This window comes from Rhizophagus irregularis, chromosome 14 (assembly GCF_026210795.1).
Source record: "Rhizophagus irregularis chromosome 14, complete sequence".
Taxonomy (NCBI): domain Eukaryota; kingdom Fungi; phylum Glomeromycota; class Glomeromycetes; order Glomerales; family Glomeraceae; genus Rhizophagus; species Rhizophagus irregularis.
The window spans coordinates 134702-148565 of NC_089442.1; the positions used below are offsets into that span (position 1 = coordinate 134702).

General features: G+C 28.0%; 5 protein-coding genes across 5 annotated transcripts; all 5 read right to left on the reverse strand.

The window, feature by feature from the left end:
* Positions 1-2365: 2365 nt before the first annotated feature.
* Positions 2366-2729, reverse strand: OCT59_005747 (uncharacterized protein; the record flags this gene model as incomplete). The annotated part of the gene is made up of 2 exons (XM_066140808.1): positions 2366-2473; positions 2544-2729. The coding sequence occupies 2 exons, from the start codon at positions 2727-2729 to the stop codon at positions 2366-2368; spliced, it is 294 nt and encodes a 97-aa protein (XP_065997657.1).
* Positions 2730-3246: 517 nt separating this feature from the next.
* On the reverse strand, positions 3247-3539 carry OCT59_005748 (uncharacterized protein; the record flags this gene model as incomplete). Its single annotated transcript, XM_066140809.1, has 2 exons — positions 3247-3265; positions 3352-3539. 2 exons carry the CDS (start codon positions 3537-3539, stop codon positions 3247-3249), a joined length of 207 nt encoding a protein of 68 aa, XP_065997658.1.
* A 1520-nt stretch (positions 3540-5059) lies between these two features.
* On the reverse strand, positions 5060-6332 carry OCT59_005749 (uncharacterized protein; the record flags this gene model as incomplete). Its single annotated transcript, XM_066140810.1, has 5 exons — positions 5060-5170; positions 5245-5607; positions 5681-5851; positions 5927-6057; positions 6125-6332. The coding sequence occupies 5 exons, from the start codon at positions 6330-6332 to the stop codon at positions 5060-5062; spliced, it is 984 nt and encodes a 327-aa protein (XP_065997659.1).
* Positions 6333-8062: 1730 nt separating this feature from the next.
* Positions 8063-9328, reverse strand: OCT59_005750 (uncharacterized protein; the record flags this gene model as incomplete). Its single annotated transcript, XM_066140811.1, has 5 exons — positions 8063-8173; positions 8243-8605; positions 8677-8847; positions 8923-9053; positions 9121-9328. 5 exons carry the CDS (start codon positions 9326-9328, stop codon positions 8063-8065), a joined length of 984 nt encoding a protein of 327 aa, XP_065997660.1.
* Positions 9329-11036: 1708 nt separating this feature from the next.
* OCT59_005751 (uncharacterized protein) lies at positions 11037-12419 on the reverse strand (the record flags this gene model as incomplete). Its single annotated transcript, XM_066140812.1, has 6 exons — positions 11037-11045; positions 11130-11252; positions 11327-11689; positions 11764-11934; positions 12010-12140; positions 12212-12419. The coding sequence occupies 6 exons, from the start codon at positions 12417-12419 to the stop codon at positions 11037-11039; spliced, it is 1005 nt and encodes a 334-aa protein (XP_065997661.1).
* Positions 12420-13864: the final 1445 nt, after the last annotated feature.

Sequence of the window (13864 nt, forward strand, 5' to 3'; positions counted from 1 at the left end):
ATCGCAGAATTTCGCAGGTTTACGGTACAATATTTCGAAACTTTTCCAAAATATTATTATTTCGCGAACTTTTTTCACAAATTCAAGTGATTAATATATGTAATTACAAAATAACATTTTTCACTGTAACTTACACGTAATATTTTATAAATTTATGTAATTTTTGTATTTTTATTCGAAATATAGCTACAATAAATAATTTGTATTTAAAACTATCATAATATTGCGTTCAATCTCGTCAATAGAATTTTTTTAATCTTATTTGTCGCTCATCTTCATTTATTTGACTTTCGTTCTTTGACTTTTTCTTTTTCAACTTCACTTCTATTTCATCTGCGATTAATATTTTGCTATATCTGATATTATAAAATAAAAGTCATTTGGATAACATTATTTGTTAATATCAAAAGGATGTGTTGTAAAGACAAATTGTTATTAAAACTTAACCTATAAACATAATTGTAATAAAGTCGTACGAACATTAACGAAATTATGAAGTACATACCTTCAGTCCTTTTACACTGCTACGTTGATAGCATGCGTTAAATTCATTTCTGCATCAACGAATATTACAAGATCAAAAGTTAGACCAACAGTTATCATTATGCGTGATTATTAATATTTTTTATAAAAAAAAAAGTAAACTTACGAACATTAACGAAATTGTGAGGTACATACCTTCCACTCCTTCTACACTATTACGTTGAGAACATGCGTTAAATTCATCTCTACATCAAACAAACATTACAAGTTCAAAAAGTTGGACCAAACAGTTGTGATTATTATTAAAAAGTCGTAAACATACGAACATTAACGAAATTAAGGAATACATACCTTCCATCCCTTCTACACTATTACGTTGGGAGCACGCGTTAACTTTATTTCTACAAGTTCAAAAGGTTAAACCAACAGTTTCAATATGCGTGATTATTAATATTTTTTATAAAAAAGACGTAAACATACGAACATTAACGAAATCGTGAAGTACATACCTTCCATTCCTTCTACACTACTACGTTGAGAGCGTTAAATTCATTTCTGCATCAACGAATATTCAAGTTCAATAATTGGGCCAACAGTTGTCATTTTATGTGATTATTAATATTTTATAAAAAAGACGTAAACATACGAACATTAACGAAATTATAAAGTACAAATACCTTCCATTCCTTCTACACTACTACATTGAAAGCACGTGTTAACTTTATTTCTACAAGTTCAAAAAGTTAAACCAACAGTTCATTATGCGTGATTATTAATATTTTTTATAAAAAAGACGTAAACACATTAACGAAATTACAAAGTACAAATACCTTCCATTCCTTCTACACTACTACATTGAGAGCACGCGTTAATTTTATTTTTACTTTATAAGTTCAAAAGTTAGACCAACAGTTATAATTATTAATATTGTATAAAATAGTTAAATTATGGAGTATAAATACTTTCCATACCTTTACCATTATATTGTACGCAAAACTTTCCATGAACAATTATTAATATTATGAAATAGTCGTAAACCTACGAATATTAATGAAATTATGAAATATAAATAACTTCCATACTTCTACTATATTGAAAGTACGCGTTCATTTTTCCAGCAGCTGTTGCAAAGCTTTTTCATGTATAATTTATTAATATTATAAATATTCATAAAGCCTATGAATATATATAAATACTTTCCATGATACTTCTGCTAGTCTTCTGCTACGCAAATGTACAATGAGCGGTCCTTGCAAAATAGAGCGTATAGAGAATATTAAGTTTGTTTATTTAATTCGTGTTTAGCTATTTTTAGATGATCACATGAACACATGTATATGCCATAATAGGTTAATTTATCAAATTTACTAGATTTATAAAATTAATTCGTAATCTGTGAGTCAAATTATATGATTTTGGTAGAGTCCTAAAGAATTCTGACCTCGACTATTAAAAAAAAATTCTTGCATGATAAATATAAAATTAAGAGAAATATGCATGACGTGTTGATAATATATACTATATAAATAATATAACAAATAACTAGAGGTTAATTTGTAACACTTTTCACAAATTTATAATTTCTTATGGTCGGCACTCGGCATCAGACTTGATAGAAATAAATTTAACTTTCCAAATATTGCGAAAGAGGAACAAAAAAATGAATTTTAACAAAATTGATAAATTTTGTGCGATCAAATTCAAAATAATTTTGTGTTTCATGGATAAAAATTCTTTTATTTGTTTAACAGTTATCAGCCAAATGAGAAAAACTCAAATTAATAAATTTTATATACAAATTAATCGCAAAAACATAAAATTCACCAGTCCTGCCACACCAATAAAAAAAAAATATCTTATGCATACAATAAAATTCACCTTATTATACATCATCATCTTCATCTTCAGTTTCATTTCCGCTTTCTTCTTCCTCATAGCTATTATCTTCAAAATCGGAATATCTTATGCCCGTTTGACTGTTGATTTTTTTCTTTAAAGAATAATATGATTAGCCATGAAATGATATTTTATTAAATGCTACTACAAAATTACAAACTTACTAAAAATTTTTTAACTTTTTGTTTCATGATATTCTTTTTACACCTTATTTCGTCATGATTTGGGTTTAAAATTGTTGAGCAGATCGCAAGAACATATGCAAGTTCTGCATTAGAATGGTCATTTTGGAGGGCTCTGTCAATAACGCTTGCTAAAACAATCGAAGAATTTTTGTCCTTGGGATTCATTTTTTTGAACAGGCCTTCAAAACAATCTTTAACTTCGGGTTTTCTCTCCCACTTTGCTACTTCAGACGGCCCGGCATTTGTGTTTATAGGTGGTAAACGGGATCCGAATATAGAAAAAATAGCACCATCTTGATTTCGAGGACAATGTTCCTCTTACGGACCGATACTTGTTTTGTTAACTTTACAAAGAAAGTTAATACTTAATATTTTATTTTATTTTATTAAACATTTTGTTATCGAATAAGGACTTACTTGTTTATGTATATTCTCGTTGTAATACGTGATCCAATCGTCTTCAGTAAAATTAGAGAAAAAACTCGCATGGTTCAGTACTAAATATCCTTCAATCAAAATAATTAGAACGTAAATAAATAATAAAATTAAATATTTCAAAGATATTCCTACCACTATGAATGATTCTTTAACGCTTGATGACAAATTTATTTTATCAGAAAGTAAATTTTTTAATTCGGATTTAAAATCGTGTATTTCTTTACTTAAAGTATCGATTTTATTTTCAATCTTTGTTAATCGATCTACCATAATTACAATAAATATTAATTACAAGATAATTTTATTAATTTCTTAAATATTTGCGAATACCTTCAATTTTTGAATTTACAGGAAGCCATCTCTTAGTCTGAAGAACGTTAACTTCGTCATTGATGGTTTCGCTGGTGTTGATGTTGGTTTTACTGTTGTTGTTTCTGCTTCGGCTTGGCTTCTATCACTGCGCTTGTGATTCCCTTCGATTAGCAATTCCTCAATTTTCTTACGAGAGGATTCTCTCAATTTATTTCCTGATTCCATAATGATACTTTTGAAAAATGGGATTTCTTACAATTTAAGAAAAAAAAATATTTCTGAAGAAAAAAAATTGACCATTATTTATGAAAAAAAAAAACTCTTTAACAATTTTTCGTACCAGTCATTAACAGAAACTTTCGAATACTCAATAATTACATCATGCAAATTTTCGTACCAGTCATTAAGCAGAACCGCAGAAACTTTCTTAGTAATAATTATGTCAGTCGAGGAAATAAAAACAAATGCACGTGAACATAAGGATAAATCGCATAATTACTCATTATTCTAAACCAGGAAATTTTTTCGTACAATTCGCATAATTACTCATTATTCTAAACCAAGCAAAAAAACTTTCTTAGTAATAATTATGTCAGTTGAGGAAATAAAAACACGCACGTGAACATAAGGATAATTTCGATTACTTACTCATTATTCTAAACCAGGCGTACCAGTCATTAAAGCAGTAACCGCAGAAACCTTCGAATATTCAATAATTATATCACTTTATATGGAAATAAATAATTACGCGTGAACATGAGTTTTTTCCTTGTTATTATTATGGATAGAACCGCATGATTTCGATACTTACTCATTATACTAAACCAAGCAATTTTTCGTACAAGTCATTAAAGTAGAATCCGCAGGAACCTTGAACCTTCGAATATTTAATAATTATATCATTGTTATATCATATATGGAAATAAAACATAAACACGTGAACATGAGTTTTATTATTATGGATAGAAATTCGCATGATTTCGATACTTACTCATTATACTAAACCAAGCAATTTTTCGTACAAGTCATTAAAGTAGAATTCGCAGGAACTGCAGAAACCTTCGCATACTTAGTAGTAATAATTATGTCAGTCGTATCTTACATGGAAACAAATAAACATTAAAGTTTTTCTTTGCACGATAAAAAATTTGTATAATTTCGAACATAAGCATGCATACACAGAATAAAAAAATCTAATGATACCACTCCTGAGTGAAATAAAATTCAAACTCATTATATATTAGTCAGGGTTGTTTGATCAGCATTTTTGATATTAGTTGGTGTGACCGATCAGACAATGAACTCCAGTCTAACCAATAAAAAATAGAACAATTTACGAATCAATTGTAACTATGAATTTTAACAAAATTACGATCAAATTCAAAATAATTTTTTGTGTTTCATGTATAAAAATTCTTTTATTTGTTTAACAGTTATCAGCCAAATGAGAAAACTCAAATTAATAAAATTTTATATACAAATTAATCGCAAAAACGTAAAATTTATTGATTTGTTTTTTGAAGGAGATGCTCTTTTAAATGATTATCAAATAAATGTAATTTATAAAATTTAGAAGAGTGGGGGCATTTTTTTTTTGAAATTGTACATATCAATTACTAATTCGTAATATTTGTTATATTATTAATATATTCACCAGTTCTACCAAACCAATAAAAAAAAATAATAAATTTATTAAAACAAATAAACATATATATAATTATCTTATGCATATAAAATTCACCTTATTATACATCATCTTCTTCATCATCTTCAGTTTCATTTCCACCTTCTTCTTCCTCATAGTTATTATCTTCAAAATCGGAATATTTTATGGCCGTTTGATTATTGATTTTTTCCTTTAAAGAATAATATGATTGATTAGCCATGAAATGATATTTTATTAAATACTACTACAAAATTACAAACTTACTAAAAATTTTTTAACTTTTTGTTTCATGATATTCTTTTTCAACATTATTTCGTCATGATGTGGGTTCAAAATTGTTGAGCAGGTCGCAAGAACATATGCAAGTTCTGCATTAGAATTGCCACCTTGGAGGACTCTGTCAATAACGCTTGCTAAAACAATCGAAGAATTTTTGTCTTTGGGATTCATTTTTTTGAACAGGCCTTCAAAACAATCTTTAACTTCGGATTTTCTCTTCCATTTTGCTACTTCAGACGGCCCGGCATTTGTGTTTATAGGTGGTAAACGGGATCCGAATATAGAAAAAATAGCCTCCATTGATTTCGAGGACAATGTTCTTCTTATGGACCGTACTTGTTTTGTTAACTTTACGAAGAAAGTTAATACTTAATATTTTATTTTATTTTATTAAACATTTTGTTATCGAATAAGGACTTACTTGTTTATGTATATTCTCGTTATAATACGCGATCCAATCGTCTTCAGTAAAATTAGAGAAAAAACTCGCATGGTTCAGTATTAAATATCCTTCAACCGCTCCATAACATTCATCTTTTGTTGGGTAAATTGATACTTTTATTAATAATTTCGAAACATTTTTCACAACATCCTAAAATTAGTCGAAATTCAAAATAATTAGAATGTAAATAAATAATAAAACTAAATATTTCAAAGATATTCCTACCGCTATGAATGATTCTTTAACGCTTGATGACAAATTTATTTTATCAGAAAGTAAAGTTTTTAACTCGGATTTAAACTCGTGTATTTCTTTACTTAAAGTATCGATTTTATTTTCAATCTTTGTTAATCGATCTACCATAATTACAATAAATATTAATTACAAGATAATTTTATTAATTTCTTAAATATTTGCGAATACCTTCAATTTTTGAATTTGCAGGAAGCCATCTCTTAGTTTGAAGAACGCTAACTTCGTCATTAATGGTTTCGTTGGTGTTGATGTTGGTTTTACTGCTGTTGTTTCTGCTTCGGCTTTGGCTTCTATCACTGCGCTTATGATTCCCTTCGATTAGCAATTCCTCAATTTTCTTACGAGAGGACTCTCTCAATTTATTTCCTGATTCCATAATGATACTTTTGAAAAAGTGGGATTTCTTACAATTTAAGAAAAAAAAATATTTCTGAAGGAAAAAAATTGACCATTATTTATGAAAAAAAAAACTCTTTAAACCCAAATCAAGCAATTTTTCGTACCAGTCATTAACAGAAACTTTCGAATATTCAATAATTACATCATGCAAATTTTCGTACCAGTCATTAAGCAGAACCGCAGAAACTCTCTTAGTAATAATTATGTCAGTTGAGGAAATAAAAACATATACACATGAACATAAGGATAAATTCGCATAATTACTCATTATTCTAAACCAGGAAAAGAAACTTTCTTAGTAATAATTATGTCAGACGAGGAAATAAAAACAAATGCACGTGAACATAAGGATAAATCGCATAATTACTCATTATTCTAAACCAGGAAATTTTTTCGTACAATTCGCATAATTACTCATTATTCTAAACCAAGCAAAGAAACTTTCTTAGTAATAATTATGTCAGTTGAGGAAATAAAAACAAATGCACGTGAACATAAGGATAAATTCACATAATTTCGATTACTTACTCATTATTCTAAACCAGGTAATTTTTTCGTACCAGTCATTAAAGTAGAACCGCAGAAACTTTCTTAGTAATAATTATGTCAGTTGAGGAAATAAAAACACGCACGTGAACATAAGGATAATTTCGATTACTTACTCATTATTCTAAACCAGGCGTACCAGTCATTAAAGCAGTAACCGCAGAAACCTTCGAATATTCAATAATTATATCACTTTATATGGAAATAAATAATTACGCGTGAACATGAGTTTTTTCCTTGTTATTATTATGGATAGAACCGCATGATTTCGATACTTACTCATTATACTAAACCAAGCAATTTTTCGTACAAGTCATTAAAGTAGAATCCGCAGGAACCTTGAACCTTCGAATATTTAATAATTATATCATTGTTATATCATATATGGAAATAAAACATAAACACGTGAACATGAGTTTTATTATTATGGATAGAAATTCGCATGATTTCGATACTTACTCATTATACTAAACCAAGCAATTTTTCGTACAAGTCATTAAAGTAGAATTCGCAGGAACTGCAGAAACCTTCGCATACTTAGTAGTAATAATTATGTCAGTCGTATCTTACATGGAAACAATAAAAATTAAAGTTTTTCTTTGTACGATAAAAAATTTATATAATTTCGAAAACATAAGCATGCATACACATTATAAAAAATCTAATGATACACTCCTGAGTGAAATAAAATTCCAACTCATTATATATTAGTCAGGGTTGTTTGATCAGCATTTTTTGATCACGAATTTATTAGTTGGTGTGACCGATCAGACAATGAACTCCAGTCTAACCAATAAAAAATAGAACAATTTTACACATTCAATTGTAACTATGAATTTTAACAAAATTGCGATCAAATTCAAAATAATTTTTTGTGTTTCATGTATAAAAATTCTTTATTGTTTAACAGTTATCAGTCAAATGAGAAAAACTCAAATTAATAAAATTTTATATACAAATTAATCGCAAAAACGTAAAATTTATTGATTTGTTTTTTGAAGGAGATGCTCTTTTAAATGACATATCAATTACTAATTCGTAATATTATATTATTAATATGAATTCACCAGTCCTGCCAAACCAATAAAAAAAAATAATAAATTTATTAAAACAAATAAACATATATATAATTATCTTATGCATATAATAAAATTCACCTTATTATACATCATCTTCTTCATCATCTTCAGTTTCATTTCCACTTTCTTCTTCCTCATAGCTATTATCTTCAAAATCGGAATAAATTATGACCGTTTGACTATTGATTTTTTTCTTTAAAGATAATATGATTAGCCATGAAATCTTATTTTATTAAATACTACTATAAAATTACAAACTTACTAAAAATTTTTTAACTTTTTGTTTCATGATATTCTTTTTCAACATTATTTCGTCATGATTTGGGTTCAAAATTGTTGAGCAGATCGCAAGAACATATGCAAGTTCTGCATTAGAATGGCCATTTTGGAGGACTTTGTCAATAACGCTTGCTAAAACAATCGAAGAATTTTTGTCTTTGGGATTCATTTTTTTGAACAAGCCTTCAAAACAACTTTTAACCTCGGGTTTTCTTTTCCATTTTGCAATTTCAGACGGCCCGGCATTTGTGTTTATAGGTGGTAAACGGGATCCGAATATAGAAAAAATAGCCTCCCTCGATTTCGAGGACAATGTTCCTCTTACGGACCGTACTTGTTTTGTTAACTACGAAGAAAGTTAATACTTAATATTTTATTTTATTTTATTAAACATTTTGTTATCGAATAAGGACTTACTTGTTTATGTATATTATCGTTGTAAAACGCGATCCAATCGTCTTCAGTAAAATTAGAGAAAAAACTCGCATGGTTCAGTGATAAATATCCTTCAACCGCTCCACAACATTCATCTTTTGTTGGGTAAATTGATACTTTTATTAATAATTTCGAAACATTTTTCACAACATCCTAAAATTAGTCGAAATTCAAAATAATTAGAATGTAAATAAATAATAAAATTAAATATTTCAAAGATATTTTTACCGCTATGAATGATTCTTTAACGCTTGATGACAAATTTATTTTATCAGAAAGTAAAGTTTTTAACTCGGATTTAAACTCTTGTATTTCTTTACTTAAAGTATCGATTTTATTTTCAATCTTTGTTAATCGATCTACCATAATTACAATAAATATTAATTACAAGATAATTTTATTAATTTCTTAAATATTTGCGAATACCTTCAATTTTTGAATTTGCAGGAAGCCATCTCTTAGTTTGAAGAACGCTAACTTCGTCATTAATGGTTTCGTTGGTGTTGATGTTGGTTTTACTGCTGTTGTTTCTGCTTCGGCTTTGGCTTCTATCACTGCGCTTATGATTCCCTTCGATTAGCAATTCCTCAATTTTCTTACGAGAGGACTCTCTCAATTTATTTCCTGATTCCATAATGATACTTTTGAAAAAGTGGGATTTCTTACAATTTAAGAAAAAAAAATATTTCTGAAGGAAAAAAATTGACCATTATTTATGAAAAAAAAAAACTCTTTAAACCCAAATCAAGCAATTTTTCGTACCAGTCATTAACAGAAACTTTCGAATATTCAATAATTACATCATGCAAATTTTCGTACCAGTCATTAAGCAGAACCGCAGAAACTCTCTTAGTAATAATTATGTCAGTTGAGGAAATAAAAACATATACACATGAACATAAGGATAAATTCGCATAATTACTCATTATTCTAAACCAGGAAAAGAAACTTTCTTAGTAATAATTATGTCAGACGAGGAAATAAAAACAAATGCACGTGAACATAAGGATAAATCGCATAATTACTCATTATTCTAAACCAGGAAATTTTTTCGTACAATTCGCATAATTACTCATTATTCTAAACCAAGCAAAGAAACTTTCTTAGTAATAATTATGTCAGTTGAGGAAATAAAAACAAATGCACGTGAACATAAGGATAAATTCACATAATTTCGATTACTTACTCATTATTCTAAACCAGGTAATTTTTTCGTACCAGTCATTAAAGTAGAACCGCAGAAACTTTCTTAGTAATAATTATGTCAGTTGAGGAAATAAAAACACGCACGTGAACATAAGGATAATTTCGATTACTTGCTCATTATTCTAAACCAGGCGTACCAGTCATTAAAGCAGTAACCGCAGAAACCTTCGAATATTCAATAATTATATCACTTTATATGGAAATAAATAATTACGCGTGAACATGAGTTTTTCCTTGTTATTATTATGGATAGAACCGCATGATTTCGATACTTACTCATTATACTAAACCAAGCAATTTTTCGACAAGTCATTAAAGTAGAATCCGCAGGAACCTTGAACCTTCGAATATTTAATAATTATATCATTGTTATATCATATATGGAAATAAAACATAAACACGTGAACATGAGTTTTATTATTATGGATAGAAATTCGCATGATTTCGATACTTACTCATTATACTAGTAAACCAAGCAATTTTTCGTACAAGTCATTAAAGTAGAATTCGCAGGAACTGCAGAAACCTTCGCATACTTAGTAGTAATAATTATGTAAGTCGTATCTTACATGGAAACAATAAACATTAAAGTTTTTCTTTGTACGATAAAAAATTTATATAATTTCGAAAACATAAGCATGCATACACATTATAAAAAATCTAATGATACACTCCTGAGTGAAATAAAATTCCAACTCATTATATATTAGTCAGGGTTGTTTGATCAGCATTTTTTGATCACGAATTTATTAGTTGGTGTGACCGATCAGACAATGAACTCCAGTCTAACCAATAAAAAATAGAACAATTTTACACATTCAATTGTAACTATGAATTTTAACAAAATTGCGATCAAATTCAAAATAATTTTTTGTGTTTCATGTATAAAAATTCTTTTATTGTTTAACAGTTATCAGCCAAATGAGAAAAACTCATATTAATAAAATTATATATATAAATTAATCGCAAAAACGTAAAATTTATTGATTTGTTTTTGTTTTTTGAAGAGAGATGCTCTTTTAAATGATTATCAAATAAATTTAATTTATAAAATTTAGAGGAGTGGGGGTATTTTTTTTTTTGAAATTGTACATATCAATTACTAATTCGTAATATTATATATATTATTAATATATTCACCAGTCCTGCCAAACCAATAAAAAAAATAATAAATTTATTAAAACAAATAAACATATATATAATTATCTTATGCATATAATAAAATTCACCTTATTATACATCATCACATCATCATCTTCATCATCTTCAGTTTCATTTCCACTTTCTTCTTCCTCATAGCTATTATCTTCAAAATCAGAATAATTTATGCCCGTTTGATTATTGATTTTTTTCTTTAAAGAATAATATGATTGATTAGCCATGAAATGATATTTTATTAAATACTACTACAAAATTACAAACTTACTAAAAATTTTTTAACTTTTTGTTTCATGATATTCTTTTTCAACATTATTTCGTCATGATTTGGGTTCAAAATTGTTGAGCAGATCGCAAGAACATATGCGATTTCTGCATTAGAATGGTCATTTTGGAGGACTCTGTCAATAACGCTCACTAAAACAATCGAAGAATTTTTGTCCTTGGGATTCATCTTTGTAAACAGGCTTTCATAACAACTTTTAACCTCGGGTTTTCTTTTCCATTTTGCAATTTCAGACGGCCCGGCATTTGTGTTTATAGGTGGTAAACGGGATCCGAATATAGAAAAAATAGCCTCCCTTGATTTCGAGGACAATGTTCCTCTTACGGACCGTACTTGTTTTGTTAACTACGAAGAAAGTTAATACTTAATATTTTATTTTATTTTATTAAACATTTTGTTACTATCGAATAAGGACTTACTTGTTTATGTATATTCTCGTTGTAAAACGAGATCCAATCGTCTTCAGTAAAATTAGAGAAAAAACTCGCATGGTTCAGTGATAAATATCCTTCAACCGCTCCACAACATTCATCTTTTGTTGGGTAAATCGATACTTTTATTAATAATTTCGAAACATTTTTCACAACATCCTAAAATTAGTCGAAATTCAAAATAATTAGAATGTAAATAAATAATAAAACTAAATATTTCAAAGATATTCTTACCGCTATGAATGATTCTTTAACGCTTGATGTCAAATTTATTTTATCAGAAAATAAAGTTTTTAACTCGGATTTAAACTCTTGTATTTCTTTACTTAAAGTATCGATTTTATTTTCAATCTTTGTTAATCGATCTACCATAATTACAATAAATATTAATTAATTACAAGATAATTTTATTAATTTCTTAAATATTTGCGAATACCTTCAATTTTTGAATTTACAGGAAGCCATCTCTTAGTCTGAGTAATATAAATTTCGTCATTGATGGTTTCGTTGGTGTTGATGTTGGTTTTACTGCTGTTGCTTCTGCTTCTGCTTCGGCCTCTATCACTGCGCTTATGATTCCCTTCGATTAGCAATTCCTCAATTTTCTTACGAGAGGATTCTCTCAATTTATTTCCTGATTCCATAATGATACTTTTGAAAAATGGGATTTCTTACAATTTAAGAAAAAAAGAAATATTTCTGAAGAAAAAAAAATTGGTCCTTATTTATGAAAAAAAAAACTCTTTAACCCCAAATCAAGCAATTTTTCGTACCAGTCATTAACAGAAACTTTCGAATACTCAATAATTACATCATGCAAATTTTCGTACCAGTCATTAAGCAGAACCGCAGAAACTCTCTTAGTAATAATTATGTCAGTTGAGGAAATAAAAACATATACACATGAACATAAGGATAAATTCGCATAATTACTCATTATTCTAAACCAGGAAAAGAAACTTTCTTAGTAATAATTATGTCAGTCGAGGAAATAAAAACACATGCACGTGAACATAGGCATAATTACTCATTATTCTAAACCAGGCAAAGAAACTTTCTTAGTAATAATTATGTCAGTTGAGGAAATAAAACCAAATGCACGTGAACATAAGGATAAATTCACATAATTTCGATTACTTACTCATTATTCTAAACCAGGTAATTTTTTCGTACCAGTCATTAAAGTAGAACCGCAGAAACTTTCTTAGTAATAATTATGTCAGTTGAGGAAATAAAAACACGCACGTGAACATAAGGATAATTTCGATTACTTACTCATTATTCTAAAACCAGGCGTACCAGTCATTAAAGCAGTAACCGCAGAAACCTTCGAATATTCGATAATTATATCACTTTATATGGAACATGAGTTTTTTCCTTGTTATTATTATGGATAGAACCGCATGATTTCGATACTTACTCATTATACTAAACCAAGCAATTTTTCGACAAGTCATTAAAGTAGAATCCGCAGGAACCTTGAACCTTCGAATATTTAATAATTATATCATTGTTATATCATATATGGAAATAAAACATAAACACGTGAACATGAGTTTTATTATTATGGATAGAAATTCGCATGATTTCGATACTTACTCATTATACTAAACCAAGCAATTTTTCGTACAAGTCATTAAAGTAGAATTCGCAGGAACTGCAGAAACCTTCGCATACTTAGTAGTAATAATTATGTCAGTCGTATCTTACATGGAAACAATAAACATTAAAGTTTTTCTTTGTACGATAAAAAATTTATATAATTTCGAAAACATAAGCATGCATACACATTATAAAAAATCTAATGATACCACTCCTGAGTGAAATAAAATTCCAACTCATTATATATTAGTCAGGGTTGTTTGATCAGCATTTTTTGATCACGAATTTATTAGTTGGTGTAACCGATCAGACATGAACAGTCTAACCAATAAAAATGGAACAATTTACGCATTCAACCGTAACTTTACGGAAATCCATAAAACTTACCTTATCAAAAAAGGAAAAGTAATAGTCATATTTTAGATCAGTAACGTTATACAAGATATTAGTATCGCTGTCGTTAAATATAATAAACTTTATTAAAATA